The sequence below is a fragment of the Anoplopoma fimbria genome, chromosome 12 (assembly GCF_027596085.1).
Source record: "Anoplopoma fimbria isolate UVic2021 breed Golden Eagle Sablefish chromosome 12, Afim_UVic_2022, whole genome shotgun sequence".
Classification (NCBI taxonomy): Eukaryota; Metazoa; Chordata; class Actinopteri; order Perciformes; family Anoplopomatidae; genus Anoplopoma; species Anoplopoma fimbria.
Window position 1 is genome coordinate 1,161,914 of NC_072460.1, and position 20,097 is coordinate 1,182,010.

General features: G+C 42.1%; 1 protein-coding gene across 1 annotated transcript in view; it reads right to left on the reverse strand.

Annotated features, from left to right (window-relative positions):
- The window catches only part of prkar2aa (protein kinase, cAMP-dependent, regulatory, type II, alpha A), a 38,362-nt gene extending 20,519 nt beyond the window's left edge, over positions 1–17,843 (reverse strand). Inside the window, exons 1-2 of the mRNA XM_054608424.1 lie at positions 17,282–17,843; positions 16,271–16,560 (exon numbers count right to left, since the gene is read on the reverse strand). Coding sequence (XP_054464399.1) covers positions 16,271–16,523 — 253 coding nt within the window. The 5' untranslated portion in view covers positions 16,524–16,560; positions 17,282–17,843. The remainder of the gene's footprint in view (positions 1–16,270; positions 16,561–17,281) is intronic.
- Between the last annotated feature and the right edge of the window lie 2,254 nt (positions 17,844–20,097).

Genomic DNA, 20,097 nt, shown 5'->3' on the forward strand with positions numbered 1-20,097 from the left:
GAGAACCTTTAATGATTGCCATCAAACTGACCAATACCTGAACTATCATCATGATCTGTTATCAATACATCCTTCATCTTTCCAGAAAATCTCTTTTTCCTTCTGCCCTGTTTCATCTCCCCCAAGCAGAAAGGAACAAACATAAATCCTTTCTGCTTGTCCTCCTCCACAGAGAGGATATATGTAATCTGTCTCTGTATGTCAATGCCTGCTGAAGTGCTGACCTAAGCAGGACCAGCCCCAGGCTCCACAGCTTTCACTACAATATCAGGCTTATGTGGAAATCTAATCACATAATGTCCACACCACATTAGTTACATAAATTTGCACACAATTACACATGCAGGCGGCTAACTTTGTAGAGAGACGGATTATAAAAAGCAGAGACAAAGACAGCACAGGAAGTACACAAATACACAATACCTCCACTATCAATTATTACTTTCTTTAAAAGGAGACGTCTGCCCAGAACAGATGTCACATGTAATTCTACAACTGAATTTGGGCATAGGCAATATCGCACTAATTAGTATTCCAATAACTATTAAACTATTTAACTGATAGTGACACATTTTTCTTAACAAATCCTCTTTTCGAATGACAATTGAGGTGTGGCAGCCCACCACAGGTGAATACATTTAGCAGAAACCATCTCAAGAGCAGAGCTAAAAGTTGCTGTTCGATATTGCATTGCATGTGACTCAACTTTTTCTGATTTTCACATAGTCAGACAGTATATTATAAACCTGCTGAAAACGTCTGTGTGATTGTAGGTATAATTTGCAGTGTAATGCAGGTATCAGGTCTGCTGACGTGGCATGTCTGCCGGCTGCTGTGCGTCATACCATAGTCAAATTATACTAATTATTATGTCAATTATTGCCTCCAGCAAATTGGAGCCTTTCCAAATGGATTGAGAACACACTCCAGACACTGAATGTTTAAAATGTATTATTGATAACACCAAAAGGATCATGTTTTGCGGTGGAATTCTCTTTTATTATAGTCACAGGGAGTTGATGCAGGTCATCAGTACTGGCTGTTCATGCCCGAGGCTGTTTTTCTCATATGAGAGTCAGCTGGGAAACGTGACGACACATCATTGGAGGAGATTGTTACGAAACACTACGTTGTTAAGTAGGGGGCGGTCAAATATTGGTTACAGAGAGCTTGTGACATTTTTCCTACCAGCACAAGTCGTAAAACAAGCAGGGAACATTATGGCAGCTACCTTTGAGACGGCTTAGAGCGAGGCACCAAGTACAGTTCAGCTCCTCCAAGCACTGAGGCTATACCGAGGATTTGGTTGGAAACTTTATATCAAATGTTGTAAAGTGGACCGCTCTGCATCAGCTGTTCTTTGCCCACATTAACAAAGTCTCATTTTTTTAAAACACAGAAGGTTTACAACTGGGTTGTTTTGCTAGCTGGAGAGCTGTAGAACAAGAAGACCCCCATAAATCATTAGTCAGGGCTGCTGGGATATTTGACAGATTTAAATTAACAATGATTCAGGAGCACCAAAGCAAAAATGAAGAAGAATCCCAGAGGAAAGCAGGGAGCACTGACAGGTGTTGTAGTGACCGGGTAAATGAACCTTGCGTCTTTGGGCAGAATCCCGTGGACAGCCTGGCCTTGAGACAAGGACTCAGGGGTGTAACTTTGACAACTACAAACTCCTTTGATTGTAAAGGACGGTAGCTCTCCTGTACTGACAACCATTGCTGTTTTATAGACAGCTAACAGGATGAACTGGTAGTGTCAGGTGCAGATAAACATGTTATTAGTTTATACCTTACACTTCCTCTCCTGTATTATCACTTAAATTAATAGGAGTGGAGATCTCTCACTCCCTGGCTGGGACAGAAACCTGTAGGCAGAAGCAAAGCATGATATATGGAGCATAAACATGAGGAGAACAGACGTATGAGTGAAACTGGCAAACTCCCTCTGCCAATCTACAGTTTCTCAGCTCTGTGATTTATGATTGTGAGCGCTTGTTGAATTTATTACACAGAAGTTGCACACAAACAGAGATATGAGGTTACAAGATATCACCAACACTGGGGATATCTGTACTTCACATATACCCAAATTAAAAAATAAAAACATCACGCTGACACTTTTTTTCTATCATGCTGCATTCTCCTGTCAAACAATGCTTTTCTTATTTTCTCTTACACCTTCTCTACGCGTTGCTCTTGCAGCAGCTTCCTTTCTTTTCCCTCTTCATTTGTGCCTTTCCTCTCCTTCTCTTGTTTGTGCAGCCATTGTGCATCTTTCTGTTCTCTGGTTGAGCCCGTCTCATTCTGTCTCTTCATCCATGCCAAGTAAACAGTTACTCTGCTCATTTCTCACAGCCTATACCCTCCTCTTTTCTATGTCATCAAGCTTAATCAATAATTCTCACGCTCTGCACTGTTTCTGTCCCTGTTTCCCACCATGCAATTCCCTTCTCTCTCTCTCTCTTTACCTTTCACATTATCTAACTCAGTCCTTTTCCCTCCCACAAAAATCTGCTGTTCTATCTCTCTCCCTCCCCTCGCCTTGTATCTAACTCTCTCCCTTTCCCAGTATCTCCCCCTCTCTTTCCTCTCCCTCTCCCCTTCTGTAGCACTCTCCAGAAGACTTAAGTCCTTAAAAGGAAGTAGGCCTGTCCTGCTGATAGCTGCACTGGTGTTAACCCTTTCCCAGCATCAACAAGTTTGCTGACGTCGCTTAACCCCTTTAAGCCCGACTTGACCCGATATCCTCTCCTATATTTACCACCATCTATAGCCGTGGTTACACTCGTCTTTTGCACACACCTATTGTGATCAGATTAGCCAGATCGGCACTCAGCTAAGTCCGCATATGTGTTTGACACTTCAATACAACCTGCCTGGTACAAAAGTACTGAAAGCTGAACACACTTAAAAAACGTCTTTCTCTCTGGAAGGGGTGAAAGGTATAAAAGGTAGAGAAAATACACAATCCATAGCCTTCAGCAGGTGGTCTGGCTGATCAGACCTCACTCTTGGAGTGTAGGGGAGTTCATGCATCAAGGCATGATCGGATAAAAATCGTTGCATTGATATATCGAGTGCAACCACGGCAAATGATCCAACATGTCACAAGCACAGGCTTTGAAAGTGGCTGCTCACGGTCTGTATTTAAACTGCATCGTTTTGTCAGGTAAGATAACCATTACAGCGAGCTGTGACATCTTTACTGTTGGTGATTCTCAGTGGAGTCTGTAGCACTTGCAACCCTGGTACATAACAGTGAGTCTTTAGTATGTTGAAAATATCACTTTATGGATCTTTATTATAAAGAGGATAGTAAAGTAGCTTAAAGGATTTTTACACAAAGGGAAGAAAACTCAATCAGTATTTCTGGTGTTTATTATCAAGTGATCAATTTACAGCTTGTGTCCATAGTGCCATACATTTATTAAAGAAACTAGTACGAGATAGATTTTAAATTACATTTTAATCCAAAAAAACCCAATTGTTGCCAACTCTTATCCAATGAAAGTAGTTAGCAGTTGCCAAGTCTGCAACACTGCCAGTCCGTACCTTCAGGCCTCTCTGCAAAGCCACTCATCTGAAATGATCCTTATTAACATTAACAATGAACATGGCTATTGTTAGAACGCACAGCTGTTAAGCTAGCAGTTTGAGTTAGACTGTGGTGATGTGATAGGCTTATGAAAGTTCTGCAACAGCTACAAGTACCATATTTGTTTCTTTTTTTTGTTTAAGCATTTCATTTATTGATTGCTGTAGAGATGTGAAGAGAATCTCAGCAAATATAATGGATTTTCTGTGTGGAGATTACCAACCCTAGCTTTAACACACCACTTAGTACTTGGTTACCCAACACACAAAACAATCTGACTAGGCCGTATACATAGAATGAGTAACTCAATAGATAGATAAGTCAGCTTTGCTAAACAGATCTCGATTACGCTCTTTGCGATTAACAATCTGTTTAAGGTGTTAACATGAGTTATTGCAGTGCTCAAACTGAACTGTACAGACTGTACAGTTCACACTATGGAAGTCTAGCAGCAACCATTTTATGCTTTGGTAGCAGCAGTAATGGCAGTCCACACATGCAGAGGCCATTTAGCAGAGGCTTTTTCAAAGTATCTGAGAGCATCATGATGAAGTGCTTATTTAGTATCTGTGGAAATCCCCCCATGAATCTGATGGTGTTAATACTATACTATAAGCATTAAGTAACATAGGCCACCAGTAGTTGCAGTGAAAGAAGCAGAAGTGACAATTTTACAAATACCACAAGGGTGATACTTTTCAATGACTGGTAACATCAAACAAGACAGGACATAGAGACAAGCTATGCTGCATGGATGCAAGACTACACAGCCTTTAATGTCAACCTAATTCACTAGCGGGTACTTACCCCGATAATTCCGGACCTGCCTGTTCCACTTTACTACAGGACACGCTGCTCTGAGAGTAAACCAAGTAAGGTCAGAGTTCACTGATGACGGCAGCTCTTACTGTCTCCTCGTTAGACTATTTTAAGTCTACAGAATTTTAAGCTTTACGTTCACGTTTGATGCACGTCCAAAATGTACATTTGTTCAAATGCAATATCTATAACGTAAAAATCAAACAGCATATGAAATAATTTACAATCATTACCATGTGTTATTATGACTTGTGTAAATGAGGAGGAAAATGATAGGAAACCCCAACGCAGAGGACTGTAGATTGTCTATAGGTTGATTTTTCCGGGGGGAGCAGTAAACAGTTTCATTCTCTCACTGACACCCCTCCCTCCCCAACCATCCTCAATACAAATTCCTGGAAGCGACACATTTGTGAGGAGAACTAGCAGGCACTGGTCATAACTCATTATTGCTTACATCAAAGCTGTGCACAGTGTACTGTGAACTTGCACCACTGCGGAAGAATATGCAATAAAACTCACATTCTAAATATGAAGGCTATTAACTGAAAGTATCTTAAATCTGTGAAAGCATTACTGTGTATACATTACATTACAGTATATATGCATATATGTATAGCATGCACCCTTGACGGTGTTCCCTTTAGGTTCTGTCCACAAAGTCCACTCTGTTATCAGTGACGGCCTGTGTGACTATAAACCTGCAGGACTTGAGGAATGTTACCCCTCACCAGTAGAATGTGACGTTGCAGAATGTGGGGGAAAGGAATCCTTTTTCTGACCTTATCTGGCTCTGAGGTTATGATCCGAGCTGCTGCAGGTATTCTGCAACATTGGCAGTCTCAGACACAACAAATAATTGATCATTTTTTGCAAATTTCCCCGCTGCGGGACTAATAAAGGATTATCTTATCTTATATTCTCCAACCCAGGAGCCTTCTTTCATTTCAACGTATTGCCTCTTTTGCTACAAGGAGAACCCTCAAGGGATGGGCCTGTAATTATTTGGGGGAGATGAGGCCCTGGAGACATTACATGTAGCAGTATTATCCCAGTAGCCTGGAATGGGGCACTTCCTTGTTTGTAGTAAAAACAAGCTGAAAGACATTAATAATTACAACAACTCAGGCAACATCTGGTCTCAAGTGTCAAGTCTCGACATGACAAGCACAGCAATAGGATTTCATATCCCAAGGAAGATGATGCTCAATTCATTCATACTGGTTCCGAGGGTGAAAATGTTTACAAATGTGTGAGCTAGAAACCGAATGGCATTAACACACAAGCACAGAAACATATCTGGCCTCCAGAAGGTGTGTGGTGGTAAAATATCAAACTGCAGAATGACATTAGTGGCCAGCCCGCGGGTAGGAGAGTGCAACATGCTCTCATCAAACCACTGGGGTGTAACGTAAACATGGCCAATCTGCTCTCCCAATACGTGACCATTTACAGTCACAAAAGAACTCCAAACCTCCACATTCTCAAGCCTATGTTTAGAGTTAGCTCATTAAATGCAAAACCATTTCACTTGGACCTTGTGAATACTGCTAGCTGTGCCATGGAAACTAAGAATGTACACTTGTATGCTTACTTTAAATCTGACCATTACTGCCACCATAACACTGGTGTGTATGTACTGTGTCACGTAATAAGGTTTCAAGTCATGCAGGCTAGCACAAGAGGAAAGGCGGTTTATTCAATATACAACTATAAATATACAACCTAAATTGCACAGACAAAAAAAAAGTTGCAACTTATGCTCTCCCTCTCTTCTTTTATCATCACTCTCTCCCTCTCAATGAAAACTTAATTCTCACTGACTAAACAGTGCATCTGCCCTTTAAGCAGATAAATAATAGAGGGTTACACAAACACTCATTATCAGAACTGCAATTCAAAGACAGTAATATGAAAATCTGTCATTTAAAATGAATGCAAATATACTGCTAAAGATAGCTGTAAAAGAGGGGAGGGCTGTAAACTACTGGTAACCTCCCACCGCTCTTTATCTGAATCATGATAAAGCGAGGCCACTGCCCTTCACCGTCACTTCCAGCAGCGGACGGCTGAGAGCACTTCCAAGGCAAGTGGTTTCTATGGTGACCATGGCCGTCCCAGTTTAGGACCTTGTTGATGTTTATCCGACAATCTATGCAGTATTAAAATGACCCCCAAATGAATCTGTCTTTAAAAGGTAGGTTTTTTTAGCCTTTTCAATGGCTGGTTTATGTAGAACACAATCACAGCACACACTATACAACATTAAATAAAGATTCCCCTCTACTAGGAGGTTATGTTTTCAATAATGGTTTCATGTTTGTCTTTGTATATTATAAAGAAATATCTCAGAAACTTAGTTACAAATCTTAATAACATTTGGTGGGGAAATGGGCCAAATGTACACGGTTCTGACAATCTTTTATATAGTTTATTGTCACGTGCCACATGTCACCTTCATGCGATCTCTCTCTCCCTCCTGACCTATACTGGTACCCAGTCTGGTTTCTAGAAAGCAATAAAGTGCTAAATTGGAATTTATCAATCACATTCCTGTTCACACAGAAATCCAATGCAGGCTTTGCTACGAGTATGCTTCGGGGACACGGATAACCCCGGTTGGCTGAGGTGACTGGCTGTCTGTTTAATTCTCAGTGCCTGAAGGTATGAAAACATCTCCAACCAAGCTGTCAACCTGAGGCCCGTCTCTCACCTCTCCGTCTGCATATCTGTCTTTCACTCTTTGAAGCAAACAGGTGGGTTACAAAATACTTCAGGAATCAACAGCCACTTTTCACAGATAACAAGACAAGCATTTTTTTTGGAATACTGCTCAACAACATCTAGGCGATATCCCGTTTGCCAAGGTGTCTGTAAGGGTAGACAAACCCCCAGTCAAAAATGAACTGCATTTGGCTGGTATTTAATGTTGGCTCTCACCCACTAGTTACTCTCTCATTCAATCCCTTCTCATTCATGTTTTTCTTCTTTCTCTACACTTCTTCCCCTCGTTAATCCTCTCTTTCTTCTACCGTGCCAAAGACGGTTCTGCTAAACCGGTTTTATAAACCCCTCTCACTCTCCAAGTCATCTTGTCTAATGAGATTGGGCCTGTGCATTGAGACTAACAGAGAGGTCAGAGAGAAAGACAAGGTAGGTTCAGAGGAAACAGGACGAGAGTGTGATGTCTGATGTGTCTTTACCTCACCATAGATGACAAATTGAGCGTGTCACTGTGACCTTTTTGCCAGGCTCTTCTTGTGCAAGTGTAGGGTAGAAAATGATTCTGAAAAAAAGGAATGCTAGGTAACCGACTAGTGCCAGCACCTCGGTCAATTCTCTTATCTCACATGTCTACTGGGGAAATGCTGACAAACAAGAAGTGTGGGTGGTAACTGTATCTACTATCGACACAACGTTGAGTAACCAACCATCGTTTCATTTAAAAAGATCTTGTGGCTTGATAGAACAGGATATGGCTGACTGATGTTTGAATCCAATCACTGACTATATTTACATTGCCTGCAACAGATTATTCTAAATTTGCCAATTTGTAAGCTGTATGAACATGTATATTGTTCCATTCATTTCATTCTCATCATGAGCATAGCCTGATAAATGAGGCCACCATCTCCACATTACAACATCTCAGTTTCCATTTTTCTACTATGGCTTAACCTTCAGGCGAATATGTGAAACACTAACCAAAGAAACCTTAAACAAAAAAAAACATATGTGTTGAATATATTCAACTGGTAGATTGTTATCAAAGGAAAAAGCATCCGTTTGCTGCTCAGGAAGGACTGAGGATTCTAAACTCTTTTCAGATTCCCAGTTAGATCCCTCAGAGCCAAATGTGGAGCCAGCCACACAGCACTGACCGCTGGAGGACTGATTCCCATATCCTCATCCTGTAATTTGACCACTCTCAGCCCCGCTCATCCTCCTTCTCATCAGTCATATTCTGTGTTGTGTTTCTTGTCCTTTTTGTTCTCACTACATCTCTCTCAATAACTTTGTTTCTATCCCATGCCCTTCTCTCTTCTTCCCCTCTGTACTCCCACTTCTCTCCTGGGAATGAATGAATGAATGAATGTATGAATGTATGTATATATATATATATCCGCCCAGGGTTTAGTTTTCGATACAATATCATTGTAGAATTATCATTTATTTTAAACTAGTATCTCCTCTAAGTGTCTCACTTCATGCCGTAAACATAAAAGCAACAAAATACAATACCTTTATAATTGCAAAACGTCTATATTGTGAGTTATACTCGGTAATTACCACAAAGCTGATATTCCATTTTTAAATACTGGATTTCAAGATTAAACCCAACCGCCCACTTTAAAAGAACATTTTCCACCGAGACCCTTCACGCACCCTCTTATGACCCTCATCCCCCCCCACCCAGTAATGGCCATGTTCTTTCACTCCCTATCTCTGTATGGAGAGGACCAGGGGTCAGTTTGGGTCCACGCTCATCGAGTGTTTCTCTTTCATCACCAACATGTACAAGGCTTTGATAAGAAACTCTTTTTTCCGTCATAAATCTCAGAGTCATAAAACTCCATCTGAATGTCGCATTGGAAGCATATTTTCTTTACAATAGAGGGTTCTCAAATGATTTGCACTCTGATTCCTCACATTTTAGCAATGTTTTATCTTGCAGGTCTGAGTCTGAGAGAAAAGAAGTGTAACAAATCATCTGGTCTGCCAACATCATGATCTAGAGGGACGGTGTTTGTTAGAGAAAGGGCATGTGAACTTCAAAATGCAGCAGCAGAGGAGGATGTACTGCCACTGTCCAAAGGCCTGCCAACCCCCTCCATTTCCTCCGGTTTCTGCAGTGCCACTAAAGATAGCTTAAGGGCAGAGAATGAGGAAGTACCAAAGTTCAAATAATCAGTAAATGCGAGCAAGCCGGATTGTACCACAGCCTGCTCTGCCACTGCCTCATCTGTCTTTTCTCCTTTCTCATGATGGGTTCTGTCCTTCTATCTGTTACTTTTTGTCTATTTCAATTTGTGTTCATGTGTTTCCTTTCTTCCAGTTTTGTCTCCCTGTTCTCTTGCAAAGGAAAACCAGCTTTCCCTTATTGCATTGTAATAGGATCCCTAATGACAAACAAACAAATACGCTGCTCTGTTTATGTCCTTTTGTCAACCACAAAAACGTCCTAGTGGGTGCACAGCCACGTCTCCTTACACGAAGATTAGATAGAGGCGGCTACAGAATGACACAGACTTTCAATTACCATTCAGGGCAATGTCACAACACAAAGCAAGAATCTCTAGATCACACAAAGGCTTGAAGGAATGTGTTTGTGTACAGTAAGCCAGAGCACGTACCAGTACAGCTGCCTGTAGCATCCTGTGAGGAACTACTGGCAGCCACGGTGGGATTTAGGCATGTGCGAGAGGACACACAGAAGAGTTTTGCTTGTTGAAAACAACAATGTTTTCACCTAAAGAGGTAAGTGTAAATGTTGCAATAGTACCAGTTATATCAGAACTGAAAATAATTTCTTCATTGAATTAAGAGCAACGAATGGCACTGAAGGCTTTTCTCCATAGAAAAGAGGTTTTCACTCTCTACACTCCCTTCGGTAAGAGTGTGAGTGACAGATGGTTCATTCAATCCCCTGCCACATATTTTTTTTAAAGTGCTCTCCCTTTTCCAAACAGTTTCCAATGATGACTTCTCAGATGGTTCTGTGTAACAAACCATCTGGCCAGTCAGGTTTGACTTTCAATGCCTCACTTGCACACATTTAAAAATGTGTTTTTGTGACTTGAATTGACCAATGCATTTCCTAAACTGCTATGTTGCACTGTCAAGTGGTTTTGCTCAATCTCGAGTTTCTTAAGTGCACAATACACAGTATCTCTCTTTCCATCACTGTTAAGGTTTTCAAACATGCTCTTTACTTTAATAAACTAATATAAACACAGGATGGGATACAATGATTTTTGACGACAGAAATGTAAGATATAGATGTAGGAAAATACAAGAGAAAAAGACAGAAGAGGACAAACAGGGAGGTGTAGAAACAGGTACACAGGGATGTAGAGATATATGGCTACAGACAGATTCAAAGAGAGAGACTCTAAAAGATAAGAAAGACAAAGGAGGACTACAGCAGGCAGGTTGGCATGAAGGTAGGCAAACTAGCAAACTGGCTTTCAGAGGAATAATCATGATTCATGTACTTTGTTAAATAGAGGAAAAAAGTAAGGGCTAGACAAAACACACACACACACACACACACACACACACACACACACACACACACACACACACACACACACACACACACACACACACACACACACACACACACACACACACACACACACACACACACACACACACACACAGCAAGACAGAGAACCAATTCAGTTAAGAGACATACAGGTAAAGGCAGAGATAAAGAAAGCCAAGCCCTGAAAAGACAAATCAGGAGGACAGACAGGTAGTGTATTAAAACATGTCAGAAAGCCAGACTGAGTAGCGTGAGCCGTCTGAGGGCTTTTCCACTTAAGGCTGTCAGTCAGCCCGTCCGGCTGCTCTCTGCAGGGATGCTAGTCTGCAGTGGCTTTGGCTGTGGGCTAAAAGCACACTGGACACACTGCAGCCTGATAATCAGATCACATGTTGCACAACACTGCACTGAGACCAGCCACACACACACACACACCTATACAAATATACACACCTACACACCAAGTGACCGCATTTATCATTTTCAACAATGATGCGTCCAGGCGCTGGTCAGTGAAAATGAGTATTCGACGAAGGTAAATTATAACGTTATTATGTGTTCAAATGTTATCACGTAAAATGTAGTGTTGGTGAGAAACTTATCATTACTATAGTGGAGAGCTAAAAGGTGCACGAGAAAGGATGAGGGGAAGAAGAGAGAAAGGCAGAACAGTAGGGGGGGAAGGGAGGGACAAAGAGAGGAAGTCAGGGCACAACAATGAGGAGGAGGAGACAGAAAGAGGTCAGAGAGGCTGAATTTCACCCCAACGTACGTGATGATGCCTGGAGTAACATTAACCCCAGGGCTGAACAACAACCAAACATGGAAGAAACATATTTGTCTGCGCCACACACAACCACAATGTGGTGGTCACAGATGTTCAGACTGAGGGTATGTGGGGAACAATTTTAGCTTAGGTCAAATAAATGAAAACAACTGATGACAAACACAATCCCTCACCAGAAGAGAATGCTACACTTCAACTGAACTTAGGGTGTAAACCCATATTCTGTAGTGTATTTCAGATCATGTGAGGCCTTCAACAGAATTCAGACATTTCAAAACTTCTCCAGGACTTCCAGACATCCCGCTTAGAAAGGTGTCCATGTATCAGGCCTACTTGCAAGGTTATAGGTATAGTCTTTGGTTGTGTTCCCTAGCAATGGGCCTTGTGTCATTACTGCAGTCCAACCATCTGGGAAAATGTGAATTTCCTGGTGAAAACGTGCTGCTGCGTAGAAAAGTTGACACTTTACTGGCTTCTGTTGATGTTATGAGTCTTCGAAAGACTTCTGCTTTCAAAATACCAATGCTCCAATAATAAACATAACACACTTAGCTAGTATTTTGAAAATACTAATTTGTGCTTTTCAGGAAGAACAAACAACACTCTTCCCAACAGTTTGCAGCATTTTAGAGGTAAATCTTCCAAAGTTTGATGATAAATAAAGTAAGCTGAAATTTCCATTCATCTGTGGTCAAAACTGCACAGTCGAGGATGAATAAGAGCTAAGCCTGAAGTCTGTTGGGTGACGAGTCATCTAGCTACTAAGCGGTGTAAAATTCTGTTGAGATAGCATGAGCTCTTTTCTTTTAAAGACTCTTAGTCGCTCTCCTCCTCTAAATATTTGTTTCATCTAGCATCTGCTTTATCCCTGCTTTCTTTCATATAAAGACACATTTAATTCATTTCTATTATCACCCCTGGGACTTATCAGTTCCTCTATACATCTTTTAATAAAAAGCCCCACTTATTTCAGTCACAGTGGCATCCATTCTTTCCCTTCTCTTTCTCTTGGTGAACACGCATTGTCAGACAGAAACTAGACAGGCCAACTCGTAAGAAAAAGAGCATGCACGTATACGGGAGGGACCTTTGTGTTTCACTTTTTTTTTTTGCATAAAGCATGTAGCATCTTTCATCTTCCACTACACTTTGTAACTCCAGTAACTACTGAGCAAAATGGTAAGATCACACATCTCACCCGGATTCAGAAGGTAAGTAAGCAGGTGATCCGGATCTAGAGCACTCCGTTTAAGTGCAACTACATTTATTCTCAAACTCAACTTTATAACTTTACAGCAAAGTACTGCTCTGATTTAAAGGTTCATTTCAATCAGTCGACATACAATTTCGTTTCTGAAGCTCAGCATCAACACATAAAGGGTTACTTGAAAGTCTTTAGCCAAACATCACAAGTTATGAAGGAGGCATAACAGTTTCTATCCAAAACAATATCTCCCTTTGTTAAGCAGCTTAGGCCTGTGTAGTGATCCTGTTGTGGATTAAGGCAGAAGGAGTCAGGAAAACAAAAACTGTTAATAGGACGTCATGTTTTGAGTCATGAGTATAATGTACTGTCCATTGGAGAACATCACCAGCTATCCAACTCCTTTACATTCTAGTTGTTTAGCAGACACAATCCTACACAGTGATCTTCCTGCAGCGCAGACGAAAGGTACAGAGCACACCGGTGAATCATCGCAACTGTAAGAATCCTAATAAAAGAAAACAAAAAGTGTCAAATAATTTACATCAGACACAGACAGTCCATTTTACACAACTGGCATTTCACCTTGAAGCTTTAGACTTTTTAAACAAATAATTTCTTACCAATTATGGGTCCAATTAAACTTCTTCTCCCATACAGAGAGCTGCTCTATGCCATCTCAGCTCAAATATTTTTTCATAATGGGCATATTTCTCAATCAAGAGGTCAAAACTCAAAATGAGTCATTGGCCTACTTCTAGTGGGTCACCCACCGCCTGATAAAAGGAGCATTATGTTTCCATGAGCCACGCTCTAAAAGTGAGAAAATTACTTTTCAAACCTCTAAGAGTGTCAAAGTCAGGCCCTGGACCATTTTTCCAATACTGGCACAAGAACACTGACACAACATAGTGAATATAATACTTTACTATATAAAGTGTTAAGTTATAAAGTTATAAAGCACCAGAACACCCCATACAACTGGATTAGTGATGTGCTTGCATAGAGTTACACCCTTTGTATTCTAGCATTAGTGGCCCTTAAACTGTCAATGTTTTGACTTATTGTCTGTAGTTTGTTCAGTGTTGCACTGGTTGTGTCTAATACAATCAGATTGGATGTTTGTCACCTGTGGAAATAATTATGAATACCCATCCCTCTTTGGCAATCCTGAGTTCATAGAGCTATTTTGGTGTTTTTTTCACGAGACCAACTCTTTTGGAGCATGTGCTGTTGAACTACAGTAGCAGCACTATATCTTATACCTATGGGCTACAACAGTATTCAGGCAAGAGCACATGCCGTCTTTCATTATACAGGCCTGTGTTGTTCCCATCAGAAATGAAGGCCCCTGGGGGCAGTGTACACAAGCCTGGCTAGATAATCTACTGTCATGGATGTCATGTGTGTGACCCACAGCATCCGGGCAAAAGCTTCTCCCTGAGGCACAACAATGTCAGCTCCCTGTTCATTCACCTTGGATGATGTGTGGATAATGCTTAACAACTGATCGCTAATCAGAATGTACTAGGAAGGAACTGCTTCATGGCGTCACCAGGCTGGAATTTGAACGGGCGTGAAATCAAGTCATAACATCTGTTTGCCAACACACACACGTACACTCAACGACACACACTGACACAGCATGTGTGCACACATACACACTGCTCTCTCAGCTGAGGTCACAGCTGTTAGACAGCGGCCAAACGGTTTCAGAAACAGAAACTGTAATCCCCTTTTTTACCCTGAACCAGCTTGTGCCAAACTCCAAGGTTGGGCAACGGGGCATAATAAATATGGTTAACATATAAATGCAACAGACTAAGACTACAACTAAAGTTTAAACAAAACTAAAAAACTACCTGTCAGGTAGCAGGAAAAAAGTCTGAAGGATCCCTTTTGTATTTCACCCAGCACCTAAATGTTACACTCCACAAGTGTTTGAGTATCTGTCCATGATACTGGCAGGAGAGAAAACATGCAAGATCATACTTTGGAAGAATTTAGATTTCCACACACATAAGTCTTTAAGGCAAATTCATAATTTGTGGCATATGTACTTCTAGTAGCTGGTTTCCCAAAGAGCAGATAGTAACAAAGTGGATGCTTGTTCTGGAGAGAGGCTGTGCAAAGATCCACCGTTACCCACATTTATATAATATGGCGTTGAACTCCTGGTAAATTATAACATCTACCAGCTGGAATGTAGTGTGGATCGGGACATCTGCATGTTTGGAAGACCTGACCAACACTGACCCTCATTTGTAGTGTGAATGGAACGGCATGTGCATCTGTGCGACTGGTACAAGTCGGCATCTGTCCGCAGAATTAAGGAAGTAAGTCCAAGGCTTAACGTGTTGTAAAATTCTGTCATTAGCTACTTGCACATCAGTGAATTGTAGAACCTAGACCTACGATAGGTTCACAGATCACCGTGGCTGATCATAACAATGCATTGCAATGGATGAACTCATTGAGAAAACAGAACCCCCATTCACAAGGTAACAGCCTCTGGCTCCACAGCACACTGATGTGATCTGGGCCACGCTGCTCTCAGCAGCACAGAGGAGAGCTGCGCTATGAAGCAGCTCACATCTTCTGCCAGTCTGGCAAACACAGGGGAGTGATGCCAAAGAGACATGGCATCACTTTTGCTGAAGGTGAAGTACTGTGTGGGACCCTGACAGTTAGAACTGCAGAGCAAAGGTTTTACAGTTCATTTAAATGTGTACATTGCTTCTAAGAAGAGACATACATATTTTATCATGAAAACATGTGTATCTACTTAATGTAATTCTAACGCTGAAGTTGTAGGCACACATGTTGGCCTATTTCAGTTTCTTGGCAATATGGATGAAAACGTTCACAGCATATACTATCACTTCAAATGGTACAAGTATCAACTTATATTAAAGTTGCAAAGCGGTAAATCTATGCTGTTGACTGATAATCATTGTAAAATGTCAAGAATTATATATTTAAACAATCCCTTGCAACCATATCTCATATGTTATGCCTCTTGTTATATTCCAATGCTTGTTGGAATGCAACATAAGACCGTTTTAATTCAACTGAAGTGTAAAGACAAGTGTGAAAAGCTTTCATGAAGGTCTGTTTAGTCAAGGCATCATTTTCACTTGAGAGTTTGCAATGCAGTAATTTTTATATTTACACAGTTTCTGTATTGATTTGAAGGGAAAGCTATATTTAATGAAACTAGATCTTTTAAGGCGTTGAAACTTTGTGGTTTGAATAATCAACAGAAATAATGTACTATTTAAGATCCTAACAGCAAGATGGATAATGAGAATGGAGGAGACCTAAATTAGATGAGTGGCAGATGAGGGCTCTTTTCGTGGTTCAAGTATTTGTAAGTATGGCAGGCCTCACACACTCTCAGGAATCAGTCTCTCATGAGGAGAGGAGGTAGATTCTGACTACATCAGTGACACGGCCTCAAGCTTCACCTTTACTTTCTCTCTTTTACTCTCCAGTCCCCTCAAGCAAACACACACTCTTCCATTCTATCGTATTGCAGACAACTGTCAACGCAACAACAGGTGACAATCACAACAACGAAACATCTACTTACGCTCAAAGTCCGAATCATCATCTTCGTCATCGTCATCATCTCCGTTGGACTCTGTTTGCATTGGCTCCCCATCAAACATCACTCCTTTCCCCGTCTTGCCCCCGGCACCGGCCCCATCCTGGCTTCTGGTGTCCCGCAAACGGGTGAAGTACTGTACTGCAAAGTCCACCAGGTCTGACGGCCTCTGTCGCAGCACCTCCACAGTGTAGCCCTGCAGCAGCTCCGTCAACCCCACCGGTATCTCAATACTCATGGCTGTGTGAGGCGCGATGGCGGCGTTTGCTTTCTATCTACAGAAGGAAAGAGTCAGAACGTGTTCGGTTAAAGAGTCATACTTTAGTTGGAGTGGCGTGGTTCAGGACTGCTTCGTGAATGGACAGCAGACGTCCATGCCCTGTGGATGTAAAGGAGTAATGACAGCTCTGCATGGCAACTGGAATGAACTGGGTAAAAAAAAAAAAAAAGCTTCAAGTTTGACAACTTAATAGAGACGGCACTGGTACTACAGGTTGTGTAATGACGTTGCTGTGACACTGTCACTGAGAGGCCACTTTATCTGGGCTGAACACAGAACACAGTCCAGCTGCTGCAGGCTGATAGGAGGGGGGCAGATAACTGGTCCCATCGCTGGGGCTGGAACCAGTAACACAACAGCATCACAACTGGTTTACTGTTGACTTCCATCTGCAGCTGACTGAACCACACCTGCATGTCTCACCTGTCTCTCATGTCTCACCTGTCTCACATGTCTCACATGTCTCACCTGTCTCACATGTCTCTCATATCTCACCTGTCTCTCATGTCTCACATGTCTCACCTGTCTCTCATATCTCACCTGTCTCCCTGTCTCACATGTCTCTCCTGTCTCACATGTCTCTCATATCTCACCTGTCTCCCTGTCTCACATGTCTCTCATATCTCACCTGTCTCTCATATCTCACATGTCTCTCCTGTCTCACCTGTCTATCCTGTCCAAGCTAAGCTAAGCTAAGCTAAGCTAACGTCACTTACGTGAGCTTGTCCCGGCTGCAGGAGCTGGTCCTCCTCCCTGCTGCTCTCTGGCTCTTCTGTTGGGCCAGTCTCTCTCTCTCTGCGGCCGCTCCCTCCGCAGGGACCCGCTGGTAGCTTCCAGGTAGCTTCCAGGTAGCTTCTAGGTAGCTTCCACTTAGCTTCTAGTTAGCTTCTAGGTAGCTTCTAGGTAGCTTCTAGGTAGCTTCTAGGTAGCTTCCAGGTAGCTTCCACTTAGCTTCTAGGTAGCTTCTAGGTAGCTTCCACTTAGCTTCTAGTTAGCTTCCAGGTAGCTTCCACTTAGCTTCTAGTTAGCTTCCAGGTAGCTTCCACTTAGCTTCTAGTTAGCTTCCAGGTAGCTTCCACTTAGCTTCTAGTTAGCTTCCACTGGTAGCTTCTAGTTAGCTTCTAGTTAGCTTCCCGCTGCAGCCTCGTACGACGTGCAGGCTAGCGGACAGGCTAGCTGAAGGGCTAGCTGGTGGGCTAGCTGGTGGGCTAGCGGATGAGCTAGCTGTGAGCTAGCTGTGGCTACGTGTTAGCTGTCCTCTCCGGTCTCTCTCTCCGCTGCTCCTCGCTTCTGTCTCACGAACAGACCGCCGCCTCTAGCAGGCGTGAGGGGGCGGGGCCGAACGCGTGTGACATTGATTGACAGAAAGCACGGCCAATCAGAACAGAGGCTTAGAATCAGACCAGCCAATCGGGTACGAGCATTGTCGTGCAGGCGGGACTAGTGCTCCACTCAGACTGGACCACACCCACAAGAACAGCCTCTCAGTTTAAATGAATATTACATCATAACATCTACACTGTTATTCTGTGTTTTACTTTTTAATGCATTTTCCAAGAAAACACCCCATATAACTGCTCAGCTTCAAGGAACCCATCAATTCAACGCAAATGTTGTTGGTTAAGTTTGTCTGACTAATAATAGAAACATATCATCAGACGCCTTCATACAGCTGCAGGTCTGCAGCAGAATGCCATTCTCAAAAGGTCTAAGTCCACTTAGGAGGTGTTAAAAGTCCCAGAACCTGACACATTCTCTCCTGTCCCGGTTCCCTCTCTCATTTCCTTTTCTAACCTGCCTATCCGTCTATCAGTCCTGTTTCTCTTCCAGGCCTCCGAGGCTCTGTTCTGATGAGACAGCACACTGTTTATCCTCTCATGCATGTATCACACCCTCTAAATTGCATTTCATCTAAGTACATCCATCAATCCTGTTCTTTCTATTAATCTGAACACTGCTTTAGTGCATTAATATTGATGATTCTTGTTTCCTCTTTTTCCCCTGCAGAACTGAGCCAATCAAAGTGGAGCAGGGTCCTTAAGGGTGGATCTACAGGTACCTATTCTGAGAGGTTTCCTAAGCACCACCACAGTCCATGTAGCATCTCCTCTCTTCCATTTCCATTCCTTAGCTGTCATAGAGGTAAAGCCGTTGCCATGGCCACAGCGAGCCCGCATTTAATTCCTCCAACCAGTTTCTGATTGGCTTAGGTCTCTGTTTTCACCAAACACAGAGGAGGAGGAGGCACAGATCTCCAGGCTCCCTCTGCTGGGAGAATAAACTTTGGAAGATTTATTGTTTCAAGATGTTTTCACAGAGTTTGCAACCAATTCCAAACTTTACTTTTCTGCAAAAACAGATGAAACTCCTCAAAATATTTCACATCATCAATATAAATGTTCCTGAGTCCCACAGGGAGATTATGGAGATTATTACACCGCTGGAATCAATTAGCTTGTGAACCTTACTGTTTTCCCCTAGATATCGCTCTATGTGAATAAGACTCATGCCTGTGTGTCCCCCCCATGGGAGTGCATTTTCCAGTTGAAGAATTTCCCACTATACCCACAGGAACATGAACAAGTGGCAGTGCAACCTATACCGAAAGTGACGGATGAATAGTCACACGTACAGTTAGGAATGTGGCCTTGGCTTTCCTAGAAGTGCCATCCTATGGGAGCTGCTGCTAATGTGGTTCCAGCAAACTCCAAAAATGTCTCAAGCAGAGCTACTAGCCTACATTTTCAGAGAGAGGGGGAGTGAGAAAATGGGGCAGAGAAAAAAGCAAGGACACTGAGCTAGAGTGAAACAGATAGCATTTCTGTAAGTGGATGTTTGTATATCTGTGTGTTTTAGGATGTATCATCTCCACCTTGGACTGCTGACGTGCAGCTAGTTTTCTTTTAAGTCGTTATCAAGTGTTGTCATGAGAATGTTTGAGGGGGAGGAGGATGAGAGAAGAGAGATTTACTAAGAGGGATGATGAGTTAGCTACTGTACCATATGCTTGCTGTGATGTGGATCTCCTGGCTCTTGAACCTAAAGGGTTAATCTCTGCTTTAAATCGCACACATGCTCTAGTGACTAGAGCATGTGTGTTAAAGTGTGTTATCAAAATCAAGGCTAATGTAGTAAGATTTTATTATATTTGGACCTCAGTGTCTGTATACGAGTGAGGTCGGGGCAAATTCATGCCCTTAGATTGAAAAGTCAGAGTCCCGAAACTAAATAAAATATTAAATTGAGTTCATTGTATTTAAAATCTTCAGCCACATCCTTGGTTCATTCATGTCTTGCATGCTTGTGCACTGATCTTGAAACACAGCTCAAACTACATTCATACAACTGAGGCTGTCTGCGATGACTTTTGTGATGCAATAACACCACCTAATGGCTGATGTGTGCTTTGGATCTCCCAAACAACCAAATCAACTCCTGGCACTATTTGAACCATATGAGTAGTGTCGTCCTGCATCATTCTTGAGTTTGCAAACAAAACACCTCTGAATCCAGCTGGTCAGCTAAACTGACC